This window comes from Schistocerca piceifrons, chromosome 4, assembly GCF_021461385.2.
Source record: "Schistocerca piceifrons isolate TAMUIC-IGC-003096 chromosome 4, iqSchPice1.1, whole genome shotgun sequence".
Lineage (NCBI taxonomy): Eukaryota > Metazoa > Arthropoda > Insecta > Orthoptera > Acrididae > Schistocerca > Schistocerca piceifrons.
In genome coordinates, this window is record NC_060141.1 from 581,414,392 (window position 1) to 581,441,312 (window position 26,921).

Sequence of the window (26,921 nt, forward strand, 5' to 3'; positions counted from 1 at the left end):
TCTTCGGTTTACATATGGTGCGAGATGTCAGTTATTGACATAACTTGTAGTATTAGATGAGCAGTTATCACAGTAACTGCTACTACTCAATAACCAGATATTTCTATCAGTTATGTTATTTTTTGGCATCTCTAGCATTTTTGCAGTGAAACTTCTTTTATTTTTACATAAATTCAAAAAGCATGAAAATTATAAGTCTGACAAAAATGTACACATCAAAGCGTAAATGTTTAGACAACATTTATTCTGACACATTAATATGTGGGGTTTAGCCTATGTACATAATCTACAAATCGGTCTGACAAAGACATGGATACCATGACTCTCATATTACTGGGAGTCAGAACTGTTCTCATGTCAAACGTTGTATTAAAGTATGTTGAAAATGACCTCTCACTATCAACGTTACTGACTGGGATCCACAGATCCTTCACTGCAGCTTCCACAAAATACGCATAGTCTGATTTCAGGGAAAGAAGAATAGAAATCACATCTATTTCTTTACCTCCTCGGCAAGAACTGGCAAATAAAACACTAAAAACTGTATATGGCTAAAGATACACTGATATTGAAAGTTCTTGTAGAATGGGAATTTGCTTCATTAGCTGAGAGATTTCTACACTATCTAAATTACCTTTCATTATGTTTCTTGGATCAAATCGTTCACTGATGGAAGAAATGAACATCATTCCTGTGTCACACTCTATTAAGTGGTTCAGTTTACTAGACTTTCTCTACCTACAGACTGGAACAGCAGTGTTAAATGTACTTGCATTTGCTTCGGCAGTTTATGAGGTTGTCTTGGGTTGGGTTGGGGGACATGCATCCTCTTGTAGTTGAAAGCTCTTTGAAAGGCCACTAAGCATAGATTGTAGAACACGAATTAACGGTACCTAGGAGCACTCTGATGTCAGCAGCAAATTGCAACATTTCGAGCAATGCTTAACAAGAAAATAGGTAGGCACTGATTTCTTTTTTTACTTCATTAGAGGTCAAAGCTTTAAAAAAGTTTCCAGCAACACACTCTCTTAAATAGTTTCAATGAATTCTACTATATCATTGAGATATTCTCCAAGCTACTCAATACTTTCAAACCCTGAGTTCCAGCTTGTGGTAACAGGAAAAGGGAAAAGTTTAGCTTTTGTGGGTTGATCTTCATATTTCTGGTTTAAGAATTGAATGTACACATACTTTCTGTTTTGGTATTAAGGAAGATGTGTTTTGTCTTCAATGACACAATGGTTCAAATCACCAAATTCTGTACTCCAGCACTCCCTGTGTACTAACCTTTCTGAAACTAGAGCTCTAATTGCATTTATACACTTGCCCACATAATGGGCTGAATCGGAAGTTATGGAAACTACATGTCAGTACTGAATTTCAAGTTTCTGAATTACAATCATTATTGCTTGCCAACATTTGTTTGCATTTGCAGTAACTTTCACTCCCCCTGCAAACAGTATCTGAACTGCATCATCGCCACAGTACTTTTATCAGAACCATGAACACACACTATTGTGTCCATCATTTCATCACAAAGATTAGAAACTCTCTCATCTTCAACAGCTTCTTTTAATCTTTGCTCCTCCTCTTCCTCATCCTCCTCCTCCTCCTCCTCCTCCTCCTCCTCCTCCTCTTTGAGAGTACAGAAAGCATATTTAGTTGAGGTGCTGAGAACCATAAGGGCCTAAAGCATACCATTGTCAAGTACACATGTAAGTGAATGTCAGAGAAACCAGTAAATCAGGTTTTTGCAAATGTTCATATACACAATGTGGGCCTACAACACAGATAAACCTGACTCACCATAAGATCAACAGATGTCAGAAGCTTGAATAAATGCTACAAACTTGCAATTGAGAATGGTGTGATTTAGGCCCTTATGGTTCTCATTGCCTCAATTCAATTCTAATTCCCATGTAAATGTAGTAAGTGATAATATGAAAAAAAAAAAAAAAAAAGGTATTCGGTTGTGGGACTTCTTATTGGCAACATAGCGACTGCGCAGCAATTGTGCGTTGCTGTGCCCAACTCACACACACACACACACACACACACACACACACACACACACACACGTAAAAGGGGGTTGCCAGCTTTCATACGTCATCCCAAAACTTCATGCTGTATACATCATAAAATCTTGACAGTTTGGTTAGATTGAGTGTGTTACTCTATTTCTACATTTTAAAGTTCTTGCCACGTGACAGTTGGCAGCACTGACAAGTCCGAATTTTGCTGATTCACAAGGTCTCGATCTCATTCTTGCTATAAAAGTAAGTGTTGTGACAGTGCCACGACATTTAACAGTGCCGCCACGACAATACGCGCAAATGGTGATAGAGGCGCTCCGCAACTCGGCTGAGCGCAGGAGCGCCACCTAGCTACGAACAGCGCCGGCCACATGTCACGGCATGGCAGTTTAATAAGAGATACTGAGTTGTTATCATGTAACCAGCTACTGTTTCTAAGTGAGTATCCACGCAATTATTGGTGATTAAAGGTTATAACACTTTTTGGTGACAAGGATGGGATATTTTCACTCCATTGTGGATTTGTGTGTTTGTGACGGGGCAGACATGGAACAGCTTATGCAAGTGCTCATTGAACAACAAACACAGCTGACGGCTGCTATTCAGGCACAACAAACACAGCTGACGGCTGCTATTCAGGCGTTGTCGACGTCGCTTACTCATCGTCTGTCTTCCTCTTCTCCGCCTCCATTCCCTCCTTACGACGAGGCCGCTGAAGACTGGGAGGATTATGAGAAGCGTTTGCGGCAACACTTCTTGGCTTTCGGCGTTGTCGACGCTCCTATGTGTAAGTCGTTGTTTCTATCTTGGATTTCCCCACGGATCTATCAGCTGCTATCTCAGTTAGCCCCTCTGCGGGAACCTGCCTCTCTGTCCTTCCAAGAAATTTGTGACTTATTGTCTAACTATTACCGAAAAAACACCCACATCGTTGCCGCCCGCGTGGCGTTCTACCGGTGTCGTAAACAGCCCCATCAATCTTACCGGGCTTGGGCGGCGGAATTACACGGTCTGAGTAGGAAATGTCAGTTTGTCACGGACACTCATCATGAGTCTTACACTGATTCAGTGGTTATGGATGCTATTCTACGGCTTGCTCCTGATAAAGAAGTTCGGCAATGTGCCCTACAACTGCCAAACCCGTCGTTGTCGGAAGTTCTAAGCATCGCTCATTCCTTTGAAGTGTCTCACGCTGCTGGCACACAAATAGACGCGTGGTGTGATGTAGGCGCTGTACAGTCAACTTTCGACACGGACAATTTGCCTGTTTCACAGGAGAACGAAGATGTGGCGGCGGTTCACTCGCGTAAACAACGTCGTGTTGGGCCGCAACGCTCGCAGCGAAAATAGCAACCACAGAAGCAGGTTTGTTCCGCACTTCCTTCTTGTCCACGTTGTTTCGTACAGCATGACAGGGCCGCATGTCCAAAATGTTGGGCCACGTGTAATTCATGTAGGAAAAAAGGCCACATTGCTTCTGTGTGTCAGTCCCCTAAAGTTCCTGTCGACGAGGACGAGGCATCGGACATGGATGTTAACTGTGTGCTTTCTGAAACAAATAAGTTGTTTGTTACTGTTCGTGTTCTGGATAAAGACATTTGCATGCAAGTGGACACTGGCTCTGCAGTAACTCTCATTAATTCTCGCACGTATTTGGAGTTGGACTCCCCTCCCTTGTCTCCAGTTACGCGAAATCTGAGAACTTACAATAAACAGAAAATTCCGATCATTGGCCAGTTTGATGCTTCCACTGCCTACAAGTCTGTTGTTAGGCCCCTCATTTTTTATGTGGTGGATCATGCGGGCACTGAAAACCTGTTCGGTTATGATGCTTTCCAGTTGTTCGGGTTCTACATTGATGATGATGTGCACCTCATATCTGAGGATATTCCGTATCAACAGCTGGATGGATTGTGTTCTGAATTTTCGTCCGTGTTCTCTGCTGGTTTGGGTCATGCCAAGGATTTTGAAGCCCACATTACTCTTAAACCTACAGCTCGCCCTAAGTTTTTCTGGACACGCCCTATTCCGGTGGCGTTGCGTGCACCTGTCAATGCTGAGATAGACAGGTTAACAGCTTCAGGGATTCTCCTTGTTACCTCCAGCGAATCGGCATCGCCAATCATGGTGGTTTCTAAACCAAACGGGAGTCTGCGATTGTGTGGTCAACGCTCAGAGCCTCATTGACACTTATCCTCTTCCCCGTCCTGAGGAGTTATTTACCAAGCTCACTGGGGGCCAGTTCTTTTCCAAATTTGACTTTTCGGAGCCGTACCATCAGTTGCCGTTGGATGCTTCTTCCAAGGAATTTCTCATCATCAACACTCCTTGTGGGTTGTATCAGTACCAGCGGTTACCATTTGGCGTCGCTAGCGCACCGGCCATTTTTCAGCGGTTTTTGGAACAGCTCACGGCTTCCGTTCCCAGCTACATAAACTATCTGGATGACATTGTTGTCATGGGGGCCTCCACAGAGGAGCACCTTCGCAATTTGTGTTCACTGTTTCGGGTTTTTCATTTGGCAGGGTTGAGGTGCAATCTGGACAAGTCACAGTTCTTCCAACCCTCCATTATGTATCTTGGTTTCCACTTGTCCCGTGAGGGTATACGTCCTCTACGTCAGTACGTTGCGGCCATTAACGCTTTACCCCAGCCGTCTACGGTCAAAGAACTTCAGACGTTTCTAGGCAAGATTGCTTATCATCACAAATTCATTCCATCTGCGGCGGCGGTAGCTCATCCTCTGCATCAGCTGTTACGCAAAAACGTCCCTTTCTGTTGGTCCGACGAGTGTGAGCAGGCTTTTGTCCGCCTGAAGGCTCATTTGCAGTCGGCGCCTTGTCTTGCCACATTCCGTCCGGGTCAGCACTTGGTTCTGGCGACTGACACGTCACAGTATGGCCTAGGGGCTGTTCTCGCCCATCGGTATGAGGATGGATCGGAACGACCCATCGCCTATGCTTCAAAGACCCTCAACGGTGCGCAACGGCGTTACTCTCAAATCGAAAAGGAGGTGCTCGCTATCATTTATGCTCTATAAAAGTTCAGCGTTTTTTGTATCGGTCTGAGTTTCATCTCATCACCGACCACAAGGCGCTGGTCTCTCTGTTCAGCCCATTGGCGTCGATTCCAGATAAGGCAGATCACCGCTTGCAACGTTGGGCCTTATACTTGTCTCGTTTTCACTATGAGATTCACTGTCGCCCCACGGCCGATGGGCCCTGACCCGGTTTTCGATCATGATGAACTACTGTTTCCACATTGATGAGGAAGAACGTCGTGCGGTCGAGGATTTTCCACTTACAGGTTCGCAGGTCGCGTCGGCTACTGCGCGGGACCCAGTCCTGCGTCAGGTGATCGGTTTTGTTCAACGGGATTGGCCGGACAGGACCAAGGGCTGGCCATCAGATCCCCTTCGCAACTACCATGCCTTGCGCCTTCGTCTGTCTGTTTGTGATGGTGTTGTTCTTCTGGCCACGGCTGGCGCATCTCCACGGGTCGTGGTGCCAGCCTCTCTTCGCAAAGATGTTCTCAAACTGTTGCATGAAGGCCATTGGGGTATTTCTCGGACTAAGTCCCTGGCCCGCAGACACGTTTATTGGCCCGGTATTGATTCGGACATCGCCCACATGCTTGCTGTGTGTGGTCAGTGTGCTCAACAACTGGCTGCACCTCGTACAATGCCCTCTCTGTGGCCTGATCCGGCGCAGCCATGGGAACGGGTGCACGCTGACTTTGCCGGCCCCTTCCTCGGTACTTATTGGCTACTGTTGATTGATGCCTTCTTGAAGTTTCCGTTTGTTGTTTGATGTCCGTCGCCCACCACTGCGGCGCCGACGCTGGCTTTGTCCAAAATCTTTGTGCTGGAAGGTCTTCCATCCACGATCGTCACGGCCAATGGCCCTCAGTTCTCTTTGCAGGCCTTCTGTGATTTTTGTACTGGACAAGGGATTCATCATGTTACAGCACCGCCCTTCCATCCGCAGTCAAATGGGGAGGTCGAGCGCCTTGTCCGCACTTTCAAAAGCCAGATTAAAAAATTCCTTAGTGATTTTTCCACAGATGACGCTCTGCTGCAATTTCTGAGTTCTTATCGCTTCACGCCTCTGGGTGATCGCAGCCCTGCTGAACTCTTGCATGGCCGCCAACTGCGCACTCTACTGCACCTGCTTCAACCTGTCAGGCCTTGTGCTGTGTCCCCTAGTGTGGGAAAATACTTGGTGGGCGCCGACGTGTGGGCACGAGGGTATGGATCTCGCCCTAAATGGATTCCAGGGGTGGTCAAGGCTCTTCGCGGCCGCCGGCTTTGTGAAATACGTACGGACGACGGCATGGTTGTTCGCCATTACGACCAGATGTGCCCACGAGTGGTGGCCACGCCGGTGCCACTGCCCCTTCCTTCGCCTCCACCAGCCCGAGAAGCCAGTCCTGTCGCTGCTGCCGATCTACCGTATGTGTTGATGCAGCCGACGTCGCTACCGTGTCCGAGTACGCCGGAACCAGCCCCAGTCGCGACGCCGCCTTCTCCGGGACCCATCTCGCTGGAACACACCCCCAGGTTCACGACACCTATGGATGCTGCTCCGGAGTTTTCACCCATCATCTCGTCCAGGAGGCACGTTTCACACACGAGCTTCCGTCCTGGACATTTTCGACCATACTCTCGTGTCTCTCCGCGGGATCTTCTCGGGGCCTCACAAGAGGCCATGGATTTCTCCACACTGTCCATGTCTCCAAGGAAGTGTGTTTTTTTCAAGGGGGAAAAGTGTTGTGACAGTACCACGACATTTAACAGTCACGCCACGACAGTACGCGCAAACGGCGATAGTGGCGCTCCGTAACTCGGCTGAGCGCGGGAGCGCCACCTAGCTACGAACAGCGCCGCCCGCATGTCACGGCACGGCAGTCGAATAAGAGATACTGAGTTGTTATCGTATAACCAGCTATTGTTTCTAAGTGAGTGTGTTTGAATATCCACGCAATTATTGGTGATGAAAGGTTATAACAGTAAGAATAGTTTTTAGGACGAGACAGTGGTTTCTAGGCAAGCATTGAACAATTATCTTCCCTCCGAACTACATTTCACTACAGGAAACCATATGTCTGCTTGTGTCTGTATATGTGTGGATGGATGTGTGTGTGTGTGTGTGTGTGTGTGTGTGTGTGTGTGTGGGCGCGCGCGTGTATACCTGTCCCTTTTCCCCCCTAAGGTAAGTCTTTCCGCTCCCGATCCTTACGTCTTTCCCTCTCCTTCCCTCTTTCCTGACGAAGCAACCGTGCATTGCGAAAGCTTGATATTTGTGTGTGTGTGTGTGTGTGTGTGTGTATGTGTGTGTGTGTGTGTGTGTGTGTGTGTGTGTGTTTTATTGTGTCGTATCTACCAGCACTTTCCCGTTTGGTGAGTCACAGCATCTTTTTTTTTTCAAATATATTTTTCCCATGTGGAATGTTTCTTTCTATTATATTGACATCAGTATAAGGTATTCATATTTCTTCCCCTCAAAAAAATGTAAATTTACATAAACTTGGTACATATTTGTTCATCCACTCTCTCTGCTCCAGGTACCAACTTTTTCTGGTGGAATATTAGCTTGATGAAAGCTTGAATTGTTGATAAAATGAATTATTCTTTATGGGTTTTTGCTCGTTTTGCCACTGCACTGACATCTGTGGAATTAAATTGCCTTTTGACACCTGTTGCTTTTAGTGCCTTCTCCTTTTTCCTCTTGGGGAAAGAATTGTTGTTAATATGTCTTTTGCACATGTCCTTTCTCTGCCACTCAGCTCGCGTATCACTGTGTTTGCACATAAGTATCTTTATAGTTTTGTCAAATACATAAAATCCTCCTGATGAAAATTGTCCTTCTGCTAGACTGATAATCAGCAGTGCAAAAACAAATCACAAAATATAAGACTGAATGCACTGGCGATCAGCAACAATTTCAAACACGCAATACACTACCAGGTCAAAGAATGCATCAGATATTGTTGAAAGTCTTACTTCCTTGTGCAGAAAATAAAGTTAGCAATACTTTATAAGACAAAAGGTATCAATATACATGTTGAAGTGGTCTAGAATCAATTGTCATTGATATTTGGATTTCATTGCCACAGCTCGAATTGCTTCAGAAGAAACAATTTCGTCGATTATTTTGCGATTTTGCTTAAAGGTAAATAGTTTCTCATTTTGAGTAAAATTTGTAAAAGTTCATAAAAATTTTGCAATTTTGTACTTTGCAAAAATCAGGCCTCTCTGCCGATAACTCATTTTGTGAATTCATTCTCTTGATAGCTCTTGTTTCCTGCCATGCCTATTAATGTGATGTAACAAGAAGTATTATTTCTCTTGCAAATCTCAACATACCCCTGCCCATTGCATCTGTAGTTGACAGTCTCATTGGTTCGTTAAGGATACACTTGAAAGTTGTCCAGCACTGCGGAGCTCCTTTTACAGTAGGCCTAATATGCATTGAGTGCTGTGCTCCAAAATATTTAAACCCCCTTTTTCATTTGCATATAGTCTGCTGATACTTTTGCATTAGATAAAAATCACATTGCCAATATATTACATTAACATTGACTGTCAATTTTAAAAACGTATGTCAGACTTTGATACAAACTAATAATGGTAGTATGTTAAAATGACATGAGTCGGACCATTTCTGAAATTTGTTTTCAGCTGCCAGGCCACCATAATTCAGCATTTGCCATGAAGATACCAGCTTTCCAGATTCTTTTCAGATGAGATATGCTAAATGAAATCTTTAGTTTCCTGGAAGCCAAAATACACCCTTTGTGTTCCATCATATGCCTTCCATTCAGTCTATAAAAAGCTCATTCTCATTGTTCTGTTATGTGAACATTCAGCCAGGATTCAACAGTAAATTAGAGACTGCCAGAAGGATGCAACAGGGTCTTGCACCACAGAACTAGATCTGGGTGACTTACCAGCTGCTCTGACTGGCACATGTCCCTATCCCACTTCATTTTATTACATTTCACCTTTAGTTTTTCTTTCAATATTGTTTTATCTTTTTAACCCTCTGTTTCCTGAGCATTAAACCTGTGTTATATAGTGACCGGGAGACTGCTGGTCAGATGTGGATGTTGGCACATCTCTTTGGTTTAGTGCATTTCCTTACCTTTTCTTCCCTCTGCTTTTTACCTGTCTGTCTCTGTCTCTGTCTCAGATGCTGCAAAGATAAAATTGACATTTCCTCCTGTCCTCCTCCTGAAAACCTTTAGGCCTTGATAATTAAAGGAGCAAAGGGAGAGACTGATAACTGTGATGATGTTGAGTTCATTTCAACCTCCCCTAAAGTCACTCATTCATTCTCACAATAGGGAGGTTGTTATAATGTTGTAACTGACTTGTATATCTTACAAGGGGACCTTACAGACTGACTCCCTCAGATTTTCTTCATACTTACAGAAACAGAACTTGAAGGTCAGTGCCCAGACCTCAGTTTTCTAAAGCATTTCTCAAAATCATTAAAAAAAGAAATTTGAAGATTTGTAGGTCTGAACAGATTTGAGCAATAATTAAACAAAGCCAATGGTTATAATAGGTTTCTGCTTCAACTTTCACTAGGCCCATTGTATATGAACAATTTTGAGCAATAATTAAACAAAGCCAATGGTTTTAGACTTGTAATTGCGAGATCTCTGCTTTGACTCTCACTAGGCCCATTGTATGTTTTTATTTTCATTCTTTTATTTGAATTCTGTATCTTACATCAAATTAAGATGTTGATCAACATATATTGAACCATATATTTTTAAATAAAAATATCATCAATGAATTAGTAAGTGAGGAGCAACTGAATGTCATTGTCCAATAGACACAGTATTTCAGCAAGCAACCACATTGCCATTATCATGTGTGCTGATGAACTGACAGTCTAGGAGCTGGTAATGGGCTTTTATCTCCTTCTCCCATCTCTCTGACTTGCCACTCCATGTGCAATGTGCACCGAAAGTGCAGGCTGTTGCTAAGCTAGGTCTCTGCAGTATCCTTTCTTCCTGGAGTGCTAGTCTAGCGAGTTTTGCAGCAGGGCTTTTGTGAAGTTTGGAAAATAGGAGATGAGATTCTGGTAGAAGTAAAGCTATGAGGACAAGCTGTGTGTCATGCTGGGGTAGAGCAGTTGCTAGAGCACTTGCCCGCAAAAAGCAAAGGTCCTGAATTCGAGTCTGACTCCAAATACAATTTTAATCTGTCAGGAAGTTTTGTATCAGCGCACACTCCACTTCTGGATGAAAAGAACATTCTGGATGCAGCTTGTAACATTAAAAAAATGCTGTCTACTTTGTCTCTGAGTTTTGCTTCAGACTTGCCTGTAGTTATTTCAGGGCACCAGTTTTCTTCATAAGATGGACAGTGTCTTAGGCAGTACTACAGTACTGAATGAAAGTATTCTAGCAGTGCTGAATTTTTGGGTCATTGCCCTCATCTACAGTGTGTGTGTGGAATACAGTAAGTGGGTTTTAGAGCATTGTCAATGATACAGGACACAAGACATGCCCTTACAGCTGTTTGTCTTAATCTTATTCTCCAACTCTTTTCCGTCATCTCCTCAACTGAATCTTATAAACAGTTTATACACGTTTTTGATGATTATCACAAAGTATTTGACAAACTTATCTTTGACTAATCATTTTTTCATTCCATTGTGTGTATTCAGAAGCTTCTATTGTTTATTACATAAATGCCACAAGATTTTAATGAACCAAATAAATGCTGGATGTCACAGTTGCCATTTGAATGTAAGCTCTAAAGGTTGCCAGAAAGTGACATGAGCCTCACACTAGCTGTTCTTTTTTGTGGATTTCTTACCACAGAATACATTACTTTTCGTTGGCGTGAGCAAGGAAACATTAGGACATTTTTAATTTTAAGTTTTCACCTGAATTGGATGACTCCAATAATAATGTCACCAGAATTAGATATTTTACTGCATAAGATGGACATAAATGACGTTTTTGTTTTTCTCACAGGGAGCACCTTATCCACCTCAAGAACTTCATGCAGTTGACATTGTAATGCAGTTTGCACTTCACAAGCTCGGGTTCATGCCAGAAAATATAGTACTTTTTGGCTGGAGTATTGGAGGATATGCAACAACATGGGCAGCAATGAACTATCCCGATGTGAAAGGAGTGGTAAGTGTTATGGAAATTTTGTGTGGTGTTCTGTTGATTTGGGGTTTTTTATTATTATGAAACAGCATTTGACACTTCAAAGAAAGAAGTCAATATCTTTTTGCATCACAATTAATCAGAGGCATTTGTTATAATTCTGGGCAAATGTTTCTTTAATGTGTGTGTGTGTGTGTGTGTGTGTGTGTGTGTGTAAAATTACACAAGTGGAAGCTGAAATGAATTTTGAGAGGTGTGATGTATAATTAACATTGATATTTTATAGTAAGATATATAAAACTACACATTACTAACAAGTAATTATATATTACATACATATTATCTCAGATGTGCATCAGATCATATACCGAATTCAGTTGTTTATCTGAAGATGATATGTTCCGTTTTTCAACCTACATGTGCTGGACAAAGATGACGCTAAAAGATCAAAGCTGACTTCAGTTGAAAATAAAGTATTAGGTCAGATAGAAGCCTATAACTGAAACTGACGTATTTCATTTGGTCATAATTCCTGGGATCTGTCTGTTTGTATGCCTGTGTGGAATTGTAAACTGTACCTAATTCTTTGTGGTACCTAGTACATCCTGGTGTATGTTCATCACAATTATTTCACAAAAATAGACAAGCTGTTTCTTTCTGCTTTCGTGTATTGTAAAACCTACACCTCATAAGATGGCTGTGGAAGGGTTAACACCCCCCCACGCACACACACAAAAAAAAATAAATACATATATGAAATCAAAATATCCACGGGTGTACTGCTGGGCTACAGTGTCCAACGGGCACAATATTTCGGCGATTATACATGTCGCCATCATCAGGTGAACTGACGGACTGAGCTCCTGTGAACGTGCCAGCACGAAGATCCGTGCCAGCACGAAGATCCGTACGCTATGGCTGCTCAGAGGGAACTGGGTTCGGTCGCGGCGGCGGCCGATTTAAATACCCTCCGTCCACGGCACGCTCCCCCCGCTGTCCGCGCCCCGCGCCACGGTCGCGCGGTGGAATAGATTGCGACGGCGTCTGAGATGACGTCGGAGTGATGGCTCTGTCCACTGTGGTCGTCACAACTATACGTTTGCTCGATTTACTCTTGCCGGCACGTTCACAGGAGCTCAGTCCGTCAGTTCACCTGATGATGGCGACATGTATGATCACCGAAATATTGTGCCCGTTGGACACTGTAGACCGGCAGTACATCTGTGGATATTTTTACTATCAAATACGCCGGGAGAAACTCAAGAATCACATATATGAAAGATACAGGTTGGCAGTCAGGACTGTGCAGGGTTGTAAATACAAAATCAAATAGAGATAATGCAGGAGTAGGTCTAATAATGAGTAAGAAAATATGAATACAGGTAAGCTAATATGAACAGATAGTGAAATCATTAATGTAATCAAGGTGGACAAGAAGCTGACACCCACCACAGTAGCGAAAGTTAAATGCCCACTAGCTCCACAGATAATGAAGAAATGTAAAGAAACTGTGATGAGATAAAGGAAATTATTCATATAGTTAAGGGAAGGGTAGATATAATTGTGATGGGTTACTAGAATTTGATAGTGGGGAAAGGAGGATAAGGAAAAGGAGTGGGAGAATATGGACTAGACGAAAGGAAGGGAAACGGAATCCCCCTCCCCTCCCTTACCTTCCCCTTCACTGCTAGAATTTTTTGCAAAGCATAATTTAATCATTGCTAACAGTTTACAAATCAAATCATGTAAGAAGATTGTATACATGGAAAAGACCTGGAGACACCGGAAGATTTCAGATCAATTATATAATGGTAAGGCAGAGATTTATAACTAGATTTTAAACTTTGACATTTTCAGAGGCAGATATGAACTCTTGTCCATAATTTATTGGTTATAAACGGCAGATTACAATTGCAGAAATTGCAAAAAGGTAGGACTTTAAGGAGATGGTACCTGGACAAATTTACAGAACCAGAGGGAGCATTAGGCAATGAGTGACGGAAATGGGGGAAAGAATAATAGATGAGGAATGGGTAGCTTTGAGAGATGAAATGGTGAGAGCAGCAGAGGACTGAATAAGTAAAGAGCCAAGACCTAGTAGAAATCCTTGGATAACGCACGAGATATATTGAATTTAATTGATGAAAAGGGGAAAATCTAAAAATGCAGCAAATGAAGCAGACACAAGGGAATACAGACGTTTTAAGAATTAGATTGACAAAAAATAAAAAAATGGCTAAACAGCAATGGCTACAGAACAAATGCAAGGCTGTCAAAGTATGTGCAACTATGGGAAATACAGATACCACCTATTGAATGACCAAAGAGAGACTTGGGGAAAAGAGGAGCAACTGCGTTAACATTGAGAGTTCAGATAAGCCAGTACTAAGCTAAGAAAGGAGAGCTGAAAGGTGGGAGGAATATATGGAGGGGCTTTACTAGGGAAATAAAAGTGAAGACGGACATTTGAGACACCTTCTAGATAAGCACGCATCTTAAAGAACTTGCTTTTGGTACGGGTTCAAAATCACCTGGGCCAACGATGAGGGCCGAAGTTTCAGCCAGTCCACATGTGGTCTGGCACCCACATTCTGCTTCAGTTACATGCTGTGAAAAAATACAGAAAACTTTCTCACTCTTGCACGTAGATAATACTAGATGCAGTCATATAGGGTACACGGATTCTGTCCTAGAGAGTAGATAGGAGACTGATGATCTTAGATGTTCAGTCTCCCCAAACCCATTGTCAGCAGCAGCAACAATATTCTAGACATAGAAGAGGACGTAGATGGTGGAAGATAAGATGCTGCGAGAAGAATTTGAAAGAGCACTGACAGATAGCAGTTGAAACAAGATACCGGAAGTAGACGACATCCTCTTAGAATGATTGAGATCCCTGGGAAAGTCAGACATCACAAAACTATACCACCTGATGTGCAAGAAGTGTGAGACAGGTGAAGTACTCTCAGACTTCAAGAAGAATGTGATAATTCCAGTTCAAAGAAAGCAGATTCTAACAGGTGTGAATAGTACTGAATCATCAATTTAATAAGTCATGGTTTGCAAAATATTTACATGGATTATTTACAGAAGTATGGAAAAACTGGTAGAGGCTGACACGGGGGAAGATCAGTTTGGGAGAAATGTAGGAATACTCCAGGCAATACTAACCCTATGACTTTTCTTAGCAGAAAGATTGAAGAAAGGCAAACACATGTTCATCATTTGTAGACTTCGAAAAAGCCTTTGACAATGTTGACTGGAGTCCAGTCTTTGAAAGTGTGTTGGTAGGAGTTATAAAATAAAAGGAATTACAGGTTATATGCAGCTGTGAAAGGCAAACGGTAGTTGAAAATGTAGGAGATATGATTGTAGCCTACCCCCAATGCTAAGAGAGTCACTCCAAAAGAAATGCACACTATTTTTTTAAAAATCCATCTTTTATTCTACATGTTTGAAAGTTTTACAGTGTTTAGATACATCCTTTAGGAACAATATTTTCATTTCTCCACATAATTTCCATCTCTCTCAACTGCCTTATGCTATCTTGGAACCAGTGCCTGTATACCCGCACGGTAAAATTCTGGACCAACCTGTTGGAGCCACTGTTTCGCAAAGTGCACAAGGGAGTCATCATCTTCAAATCTTGTTCCATGAAGAGAGTCTTTCAGTTTCCCAAAGAGACGATAGTCACATGGAGCCAGGTCAGGACTGTAAGGCGGGTGTTTCAGTGCTGTCCATCTTGAGTTTTGTGATCGCTTCGATTTTTTTTTTGACTGACATGCGGCTGTGCATTGTCGTGCAACAGCAAAACATCCTGCTTTTGCCGATGTGGTCGAACACGACTCAGTCGAGCTTGAAGTTTCTTCAGTGTCATCACATATGCCTCCAAATTTATGGTGGTTCCACTTGGCGACTCTTGACGTCCACAAGCAAGAGTCCTTCGGAATTGAAAAACACCGTAGCCATAACTTTTCCAGCAGAAGGTGTGGTTTTCAATTTTTTTTTCTTGGGTGAATTTGCATGATGCCTTTCCATTGATTGCCTCTTTGTCTCTGGTGCAAAATGATGGAGCCATGTTTCGCCACCTGTCAGAATTCTTCCAAGAAATTCATCTCCACCATTCTCATACTGTTCCAAAATTTCACTGCATATCATTTTTGTTGTTTCTTTGTAAGCCACTGTCAACATCTTGGGAACCCACCTGTCACAAACCTTTTTGAATGCCATCACTTTCAGTATTCTACAAACACTTCCTTCCCCTATCCCAATGTGGCAAGACAATTCGTTCACTGTGATGCGTCTGTCAGCAGTCACCAATTCGTTAACTCTCTGCACATTGTCTGGAGTGTGTGCAGTATGAGGCCTGCTGCTGCAAAGACAATCCTCAATATTGCCGTACCTGCTTTCATCATGTAACCTGCTTGCCCACCAACTTACTGTACTGCGATCGACAGCAGCATCTCCATACACCTTTTTCAACCTCTTGTAGATATTTCCTACTGTCTCGTTTTCACAGCACTGGAATTCTATGACAGCATGTTGCTTCTGACGAATGTCAAGTGTAGCAGCCATCTTGAAGACATGCTGTGATGGCGCCACTCACGGGAAAAGGTTGAACTAAGTTTGAAAACAAGTGGGAAAATGTATCTACACACTGTAAAACTTTCATACATGCAGAATGAAAACTGTATTTTTACAAAAATAGTGTGCGTTTGGGAAAATGTATCTACACACTGTAAAACTTTCATACATGCAGAATGAAAACTGTATTTTTACAAAAATAGTGTGCGTTTCTTTTGGAGTGACCCTCGTATTTAATCTGTACATCGATCTAACAGTAAAGAACAAATAAGGAAAAGGAATGAAAGATCAGGTAGAAGAGAGAGAAAAAACTTTGAAGTTTGCTGATGAAGAGGCAGCAAAGGACTTGGAATGGATGGTATGTTTAAAAGAGGTTATAAAGTGAACATGAGCAAAAGTAAAACAAGGGTAATCGAATGCAAACGAATTAAATCAGGCAATACTGAGGGAATTAGACTGCAAAATGAGTCACTAAAAATAGATAAGTTTTGCTATTTGAGCAGGAAAATAACTGATGATGACAGAGGTAGAGACAATATAAAATGCGGACTTGCTAAAAAAAGGAAAGCATTTCTGAAAAAGAGGGATTTTTTATCATTGAATTAAATTTAAGTGTTTTTCATGAGTGTTGCCTTGTATGGATGCAAAACATGGACAACAAGCATTTCAGACAAAGAGAATTAAAGTTTTTAAAATGCTGATGATTAGATCAGTAAATTGTGTAATTAATGAGGAGGTACTGAATCGTACTATGGATAAAAGAAATCATCGCACAACTTCACTGAAGTAGGGATCAGTTGATAGGACACATTCTGAGTCATTAGGAAGTATTCAGTTTGGTACTGGAGGGAAATGTGGAGGGTCAAAATTGTTGAGGGAGACCAATGGATGAATATAATAAGCAGGTTCAAATGAATGTAAGGTGCACTAGTTATTTGGAGAAAGGACTTGCACGGGATAGACTAGCATGGAGAGCTGCATCAAACCAGTCTGTGAATGGAAGACCAAATCATCATGATTATCAACAACAACAGCAAATGAAAGATTTGCATTACATGTAAAAATGTTTTTTATAGACATGAATGTGACAACTAATTACTTGTGGAGAAAATGTATTTATCATTAACGAAAGTAACTACTCAATGCAGACCAGAGTTACAATGGTGGTACAATTTAGTCAAACATCAAACAAGAAAGTGTAAAATTTACTACTGTATGCAGTGCAAGCTTGTAGATGAAGCCAGTTGAACAGACCCCACCTGGTTTGAGGCACCATGTCACTGCTTGCGCGGCCCCTCCCACCAGAGGTTCGAGTCCTCCCTAGGGCGTGGTTGTGTGTGTTGTTAGTTTAAGTAGTGTGTAAGTCTAGAGACCAATGCCCTCAGCAGTTTGGTCCCTTCGGAATTCACACACATTTGAACAAACTCCCTCCTAAGGCAGGGTGCACTTATATTTACATAAAATGGAATATTCCAGAATATACTTATACTAAATTAATAAGAAAGTCCCATAACTTTTAGAAAATGTGAAGGTGAATAAAAAATTATATTTAGTGAGATGCAAACCAGCTACACACTGCTTCGTAAATCCACATCTTTACTCATTATGTTATGTTGAACTTCGGCAACTTATGACCATGTCTTACATGTTATTTCCTGAAGGCTTTAATCACTTACGTTATTAACTGACATTTAAATGTAACAAGTCATACTAAGGACAATTAAGTTTTTTTAAATTTCTGATATATAGGTGTTCAGTGTGCCAATGCATTACAGTGGCACATTTTCATAACATGCAAGTTGTAATCAGAAAATACTTCAATCACCAAATGAGATTTCCCATCATTCTACTACAACTAATCGTACCAATATGATGCATTTTTGAGAGATCCTCACTGTGATGGTGCTTGGAAATGTCATATATTCGTAGGATGTAAGTTACAAAATAAGACCCACGAAATATGGGCTTCAACTGAAATTCAATATGGTGTCTCCCAACATAGTACTGAAGAGAGAGGCGATCTACATTTGTGACATTGCTGGTATTCTTCATCTCATTGGTGTATGTTCAAATGCGTGTTCAGGATTACCGGCCTGCTTGATATTGATCTGCACATTCAGAAAGACTCTTCATTGTGCTTTCTCCATGCTATGACATCAGAAACTCAGCATTGTCATTGAATGCATGGTCTACGTGATGTTGGCTTGAGGAAACCAAGAACCTACAGAGCCAGCAATAATACCATCATTAATCTTTCTTCAAAGTCCCTCTTTACTTTGGTTGAGAGTTAGCTTACACTTGGATATTTTATTTTGCCACTGTATACCAAAATGTAGTGATACTGAACTTAATATTCCACTACACATGGACTGGTTGTATACACTTTCCAAAGTTTACCACTCACTAATCCTATTTAATTGCCGGTATCTTGAAAAGCATTGTAATAATTTATTCCATTCAACATGATCCAAATATATTTACTACTAAATCTCAGACTATTTGTTCCCTCAGATCAGACAAATTGATCGTCATCCCACAAAGTAACTGTGACCTACAGTTGATTACTTCGTAATGGGTGAAGAGAGATTAATCGTGATCTCCAGTCATTCAAATTTGTGATTTTGTAATTGTCTTGTTATTTAAACTGTCTGATGTTCACATTAGAATGAAAAATTATGAAGTCCATATCGACTCACCACGGGATTAGTGACCTTTTAACTTCAAGGGAAATGTATATCCAGCAGTTTTCAGATAATACCTTATGGTATATAATGAAGCAGTCCCTTTTTTGGGTCTATCATGAATTAATTGCTAGCATGCATTATTATGCACATTAAAAAGATAAAAATACATTACAATTTTCTTAATTTGTATCTGAACTAATGTGATATTTTATTTGCAGATACTGGATGCTACATTTGATGATGTTATGACATTAGCTGTCACGCGAATGCCACAATTGCTGGAGCCTATTATAAGACAAACTATACGCAACCATTTGAATCTTAATAATTACCAGCAGCTGGCTAGGTATCCTGGGGCAGTGTTAATCATTAGGAGAACTGAAGATGAAGTAATTTGTACAGAGTAAGTTATTTCAAGTGTTTTCTTGGTTTCTATACTATTTTCAGTATTTTTGTGTTCATCTTCATGTTTGAAACTTGTCTTCTAATTTTGCGTGTGTAGACAAATTGCAGTAAACCTATCAATATTTATTACTGTTCAGATTTCGAAGAGTCTCTCAGTCTATGCAAAAACCCTATGGTGATACTACGTTATACTGCAAAAATAAAATACATTGCAAGTAAATGATCAGGTGAGGTTACCGTTTCATACTGGATGACTACCCTTAGAAGGAACAAATGGCCACAACAATGCATTTGTACAGCTAGTCTTTGAGACAGCAGTTGACAGAAGTGTTCATGGGATTGTAGACTGAGTTAGTGAAAATGTCTGTTTCACGTATTGAAGACAGACAGCCAACTCGCATTTAGTGCTGTGTTTCTACTTGTTGATATGAGAAGAGATGTACTCAAGTTTGAAACATTGACTGTGAGCAGTTGGAATTACAATTTAGGGAACAGTCTAAACACTTTCCATAGAAGGTGCTGGAAGACACTGCAGTATAGTCTGCTGCCATACTATGTAGTTGAACTGCTGTAATTTATAGAGTCAGCTGCGTTATTCACTATATGCAGTAGCAAAAGGTCTGTGGAATTGCTGAACTGAATATCACTATCTTTCCTTATTATGTCACCCAAGGAATTGGTCTCCTGAACATCTTTGTTAATGGAATGTATTGTGTTGCTTAACAAATAGCAGATCTTGTTTAAACCCCCCAGCTTCTTAAGTACCATAATGAAAATTTCATATGGCAGCCAATGTAATGTACAAGGGTGGTTTGATAAGCATGGTGAAAAAGCAAGAAGAAATGTTTATGAAACAAAAAAACACTTCTTGACATAGTCTCTGTTTACGGACGTGAACTTGGTACAGCAATTCTACAGCTTCTTCATCCCATTGGAAAAATAGGTTCCGTTAAACTCTGCAAAATACTCGTAGATTGTAATTATCCTTTCCTCATTTGATGAAAATTTTTTCCCAGCAATCCACAGTTTCAAGTTAGGGAACAGGAAGAAGTCACTTGTGGCTAAGTCTGATGAGTAGGGAGGATGAGGAACTACTTCAAAGCTCAGTTCATGCACTTTTGCCATTGTTATCACTGATGTGTGGAATGGTGCATCATCCTGGTGAAAGAGCATTTCTTTGCTTGCCAACTTTGATTTTTTTTTTCTTCAGTCAATGCAAGTTTCAAATGATGCAGCAATGAAACCTAATCGTTCTGCTTTTTTCCAAAATCTATGAGGATTACTCCTTGGGAATCCCAAAAAACAGTGACCCTCACCTTACCAGCTGATAAAAATGTTCATCGCCTTCTTTGTTGCACTTTCACCAGTCTTTGTCCACTGTTCTGATTGCTGTTTTGACTTTGTTGTTTAATGGTGGTTCCAGGTTTCATTATCAGTCACAGATCGGTACAAAAAGTATTGCGGGTTGTGATTAAACATTGCCAGACATGAGTTGAAAAGTTGTGCCGGACGTGCTTTTGGTCAGCTGTGAGTAATCACAGCACCCACCTCACACACAGCTTCTTTGTAGTCAATTCTCCTTGCAGGATATTATGCAGTCGAGATGCCTACAGTCTCGACAATCTTACAAAATTTTTTCAACTCTCTTGCATTACTGTATCATGGTTTTTTGTAGTGACCTCAACTGGATGGCCAGAGCATTCTTTGTCTCATTTCTTGTTCAACCTCCTTTAAATTAATTAACCCAAAAGTAAATGGTCTTCTATGTTGGTCCAGAATCCACACGAACTTCATCAAATGAAACACACTTTGTAAAGCAGTGGAATGGTGAATGGTGTGCAACACTGCACTGTTTTACAAACTGTGTTTACTGGCATGAATACTCATGTGACTGTCCTAATGAATGTTATTGCCTAGTTTATTGGATGATAATGAGCATAGCTTTGCACTTGTCATCAAGTAATAAAGAAAATTAATATTGCAACTTCGATGGTTCTGTGCAGTTTATTGTATAATTTAGCAAACCATATTGGTGGTGGTGTCATGCCTTTCAGAATACTGGAAACTAATAAATACATTTCAACATACGGTCAGTAAGGGTAACTTTTTATCAGTTTCAAATGGCTGCTGCTTCACCTACTTTCATTATTTTGTACTATAAATAATAGTATTATTACCTCTGTGATTTCTAGTTAGTATTTGAATTGTATTTCTAGCTTCCTGCAAGCTCTTTAGGCTTGTGATTAGCCTTTAGTTGCAATGACTGTGAACAGAGCTTCTGCCGACTGTGATTTAAGTTGAACGATGCCAGGTCGATACAAATATCTTGAAATATCGAAGTAAACCTCCAGTATTGAGTTAAAACTGTTTTGTTTCTGCTTCTTAATAATATATGATTTCCTTCTGGCACCCAGAGTGTTAGATGTAGGAAAAATTCTTTGTTTTTTAAGACTGGTCTAAAGGTGCCCTGAATGCCTTTGTTACTTCATACCAGCATTGGAATTGAACTTTTACTCTAATAAGGCATAGTTAGTATACATTTTCACTTTTCCAAGCACTCAGTAACTATAGATGTTACATTTTCCATTGTGATGTATAATTAGTGTCCATTATATTAAAAAAATAGTGAAAAGTGGTACATAGTTACTCCGATTGACTTTACTGTTTTACTTCTTTTCTTGAACTGTTTGTCACTATATTTTCTGCTATATTTAAGATTTGATTGTTAGTTGTATTTGCAACCTGTGACTCATCATTTATATCCCTTTCTTTTAAGCCAATAGTGACGTTATCGTGTTTTTAACCAATTGTCTTTAGTTTCACTACTTTCCATAAAGCCCTAAGTCTGTTGTCAGAATTACAGATGTTGGCATAATGAGCATGTTTCTTGATTTTTTAAATAATTTTGAGTAGTTTTTGTCATATCAACCCTTGCAGGATCTTTACCTGTTCTTGTGAGAAGATACAATTCCCATTTTCTTTTGAAAGATGCTTTTATCCCTCTAGTGATTGATGGGTTTTACTTGGCTGTTTAATGTCCTTTCTGATGAGCTTGTGTGGAAAGCTATTTTCCAATGATGACATAAATTTATCATGGGTTGGATTAAATTTTGTCAGCATTTGCTGTATTGTAAATTTCATCCAGATCATCTGTTCTAAGCTGTTTTTTAATTTGTTCTGGAGCCAATAATTATTCAGATCCATTTCTACTGAGGATCATCCACACTGTAAGACACTATCTCATTTATCTTGACTACCTGTGCGTAATGATTCTCGACACCACTGACACTAATATTAATTTCACTCATCTTTTCAGTGGTAAGGAGATTAAATTAGGGCAATTCTCCTGTATGTTTTCCTTTGTAAAGCTTTTGCTTCACTATCCTCAGTTTCAGTTACTGTCTGTTTCTGTACACAGCTTTGGTGCCGTTAACAGCCTTTACATACGACTAGAATTTCTTTGGATTTTGTGAAAGATCATTTGACAGTATTCTGCTACGCTAGTCATTGAATAAGTCATGCATTGCTCTCTTTACAGCCAAATCTCTCAATCTATAGCCCTAGCCCTATGCTTTGTGTTACACCTTTTATGCAGTGATCTCTGTTTCTTTAGAATTTCTTTACAGTGACTATATACCATGGAGGGCCCCTCCGATCATGTACTGTTCTACTGGTTACATATCTGTCCACTGCATGCTCAGTTATTCTTTTAAACTTGAGCTATAGCTTCTCTACATTCTCTGCCATGTGCTGAAAGTTTCAAGTTCCTCATCAAGATGTTACATTACTGATTTTTTATGTAGTTTACTGAACATTTTACTGAACTTTGTCCTTTGTACTTTTGTAATAATTGTTGCCACAATCATGTCATGGTCACTGATGTCAATATATATGTGAACATCCTCAAAGAGGTCAGATTTATTTGTTGCCATTAGCTCAAATATATTTCCTTCATCAGTGGGGTTCCGAACTATCTGTTCTAGGTAGTTTTCAGTGAAAGCATTTAGTTATGTTACACAGGATGTCTTGTCACGTCCACCACTAAAAATTGTAATTTCCCCAATTGATTGTTGGATGATTAAGTCTCCACCAATGATTGCAGTATGATTGAGGAACATACGTACAAGTGAATTGAATTTTTCTCTGAAGTTTTAAGTTACATCAGGAGAAGCGTCTGGTGAGCTATAGGATGATTCAATTATCATTTTATGCCCACACATGATTCTGAGTCTTGCCCAAACAATCTGACATGCAGCTTCAGTTACTATCTCTGTAGATTTGAGTTCTTCTCTACTTCCTATATGTCTCTCCTTTCAATATACTCTTAATTTCCCCAAAAATCTCATTAAATAAAGAGGCATCAGATTGTAGCTATTTCTGTAGATTATATAGAATTGACAATAACAGCCATTAATACACAAAGATTTTCTCTTGTGTGTCTGTCACGTGTGTGTACTGTGAGGCTATGCTTTAATAATCACAGTCAAAATGTTTAAGCAAGTTAAATTTGAGCAGGCACCCATTTTAGTATCATTTTTAATGTTGCAGAGACTAATTTGTGATTCTTTGGACTTTAGAAATTATAAATTTTATACTGTGATCTGAAATATATAGTTTTGCCGTTGGATATAATGGCTTCGCAGTTATATTTCGTACTGAGCCACTGTTCATGTGAAATTTTCCATAGATTTAGCAAAACGACCCATAGTTATCAGTGAGATGTTGCCGAAGATTGGGCTAGTGATGAAATTATGATGTATGTTTATAAACTAACAGTTAAAGTTCTGTCCATCAGTTTTGGTGATTTTTGAAAGAATCTGTGCTCAGTGGTGACAGTTGTTAAACCTTGAATTTGGCTATAGATTGACAGGCAAAAATTACACCTATAGCCAAATGTTTAACAATCAATTCATTTGTATGATACATAATATTTTTCTCCAAAAGAAGTTGTCTTAAATTAATGCCTGTTTTGTACTTGTTGTCTTTTTCAGGGACATGAATCTTGCTTCAAATAGAGGTAATCACCTGTTACTGAAATTATTGAAACACAGGTATCCATTGATTGTAGACAATGAAACAGTACCAACTTTAATTGAATGGCTTAGTGCTGACAGTACTCAGCAATGTAAGTAATATTTGTTGTTTATTTATTTTCTTTTGTATTTTGCTTCATGTGGCAAATGTTTTTAAAGAGTTTTTCAACTAGAATCCATACAGAATTTCAAATATGCACTAAAAATGCCACATTTGTTATATTTTGTAAGTGGCAAAGATCACGAGAAACATCATTACCATCACCAGAAACCAAAATTTTCTGTAGGTCAGAGTAACTGATGGCGCTTTGTTTGGTACTTGTCTCTGTATCTCAAGTAACTCGATGCAAGACTGAACTGGAACAAGACTGAGTTTGGATTATTTGTACACTGAACTTTGAGAGTCAAACATATAAAAGACTGATACGGAAAAGAGAAGAAAAACAGACAAGATCAAGGAATTTTTTTTCTTGTCTGCAGGATTCAGAATAAATATGACCCAGTGATGAAATAAGCATCCCAGTGTATGGTTTTTCTGACATCTGAATATTTAGTTCATAATACAGCAGTAGCATGTAGTAAAGGATGTTTTGTACAATCTTTTGTTCCATTTCCTGTCATACTTTTTAAAGGAATAGGGCAAAGAATGAATCTGAATGTCCACTTACATACTTAAAGCTCAGTATCTGAGAGTGTTGATCCTTCTGATAAACATCTCATGTACTTAACAGAACATTTTTACAGTCTCTCTGACTAAGGTTTTCTAAATGTTGCTGCAGAAATGAGAAAATAATCAGTTTTCTTTCACCCATTCTCATGCAAGTCACTGAGTTGACAGTGTGCACAATTGCGCCCCTCGCAGTACATATGAGTTCTTTGATGTTGTCTTTTCCTCTTTTAGTGATTCCAAATACTCGCACAAGAACACAGTAGAGTTTTGTATATTGTTGACTTTTCAGGTGGAGTAAACTTTTTGATTATCTTTGGTTGATTTTACATTTACCTTCAACTTAATGTAGTTTTGCCAGGTTACTGTCAAGTATCTGACTGGTGTGACAGAGTTAAGGCCATAAGATTAATGCAATACCTCAGTAATGTTGAATTTTCTCTCCCATATTATTTAGGGAACTAAATCTTGACTTGGGCAGAGCCTCTCATGTCTGTGCAAACCTAATACAATTAGGATGTAGCAGGTTCCCAAAGGGTTGCATCAAATATCTGGACGACGAGGGTTCATCAATAATAACACATACAAACAAAGAGCTCCATAACATTTTGCACACACAGTGACAAAATGTTGTCATTTAAAAGAAAACTATATTGGCAGAACAGATTTTGTTATACAGAAAATATTTAGCATAAGAAGGGTGTGAAAGTGCACCTGAAAAGCTATCCCCATTTATATTCAGTAAATGGTCAAACTAATAGCTGAAATCTAGAATGAGATTTCCACTCTGCAGCGGAATGTGCACTGATATGAAACTTCCTGGCAGATTAAAACTGTGTGCCAGACCTAGACTGGAACTCAGGATCTTTGCCTTTTGCGGGCAAGTGCTCTACAAACAGCTACCCAAGCACAACTCACGACCTGTCCAGTACCTCGTCACCTATCTTCCAAACTTCACAGAAGCTCTTCTGTGAACCTTGCAGAACTGGCACTTCTAGAAGGAAGTTTTAATAGCTGAAATATTTAAAACTGTAATAAAGCTGTGAAATGACACTTTAAACGTTGCGGCACCAAGCCATTTTCAGTATCATATTACCAAAGGGGGTGGGTACTTTGTGCCCACCATAAAAAAATTAAAAAATAAATAAAATTCGTTAAATGTCCTTGAATTACATTAACATGCTTCTGAAAGATCTATTGATGCATAATCTGGATCCAGAACCTTAATATTACTTTGAAAACTGTTTTCAAAAATGCATTTTATATATTTTACTTTAAGTTTATGAAGTTTAATTATCTTGAGAAAAAATAGTAGTAATTATTGTTATAGTACTATTGAAGTACACTTTAATTAAAAAATATGACAAAAACTTGAGGTAATTTACAAATAGCTTAGGCACATAACATAGTTTTGTGAGAAGTTTTCTTTTTCACCACTTTCTTCGGAATCTGCTTCACTCTTGGAACGTACAACAGCTTTTTTTGTTGTGTTTACCACATGTGTGTGTCTTACAATTGTTGCAGATTATCATTGTTCTGTTCACTTTGTTGTGCCTTTCTGCTTATGAACTGCTTTCACAAACACACAAATGACATCTACCTTTACTTTACCTCTATGAGCTTCATTTGCATTGAAGTTCTGCTTGATTTTCTGTCCAAGGATACCCTCCATACTTGAAACTACAGGCTTTGGCAATCCTGCAATATTTGTTGCCCTTTCTTCAATGTATGGTTTCGTAAGCTGTAGTCCCAGTTTTTTAAGAGAAAGTCACCACTTATTAGGTTTTTTCCTCTTAGTTGAATATTTCCTCACCATTTGATCTATCATGTTAATGTCACCTTCAGTTTCATTATAATATAAATTTATAACTGTTTTCTTCTTAGTGTCAGTAGGTGGACCAGTTGCTGCATCATAATGTTGAGATGATAGAAACAGCAGATTTCTTTTGGTTTTTTTTTCATGGGCCATATAAAAAACAGTTGTGGTTGGAATATTTCCAGTACTAGTATCACTGAAACCAAATTTACTAGAATATAATTCTTGTCTTGAGATATCTTTCAGTTCTTGAGGTATATGTTTGCTATTAGCTTGTAATGTTCCCATGAGAGTTAACTTATGACTCCTCCATAGATCTTCGGCCAAATCAGTTGAAGTGTGTAATATCTGTCTGTGGTGACATTTCGCCCTGAGTTATGTATAGGAACCACCAGGTGTTCGACCACAGCTGCAACGGAATTTGATTGTTGTGTACCATCGTTTCTTTTCCCAGCATAAGACTCCATACTGATAACATATCTGGTTTTAATGTCTGTAAGCATGCATGTAAGTATACTGTATTTACCAGGTTTTTCTCATTCATGAAGACCTTGATGGGACACC

The 26,921-nt window shown here is 39.8% G+C and overlaps 1 protein-coding gene across 1 annotated transcript in view; it reads left to right on the plus strand.

Moving 5' to 3' along the window:
* The window catches only part of LOC124795033 (phosphatidylserine lipase ABHD16A), a 160,705-nt gene that overhangs the window by 70,299 nt on the left and 63,485 nt on the right, over window positions 1-26,921 (plus strand). Inside the window, exons 8-10 of the mRNA XM_047258810.1 lie at window positions 11,028-11,192; window positions 18,655-18,839; window positions 23,833-23,966. Coding sequence (XP_047114766.1) covers window positions 11,028-11,192; window positions 18,655-18,839; window positions 23,833-23,966 — 484 coding nt within the window. The remainder of the gene's footprint in view (window positions 1-11,027; window positions 11,193-18,654; window positions 18,840-23,832; window positions 23,967-26,921) is intronic.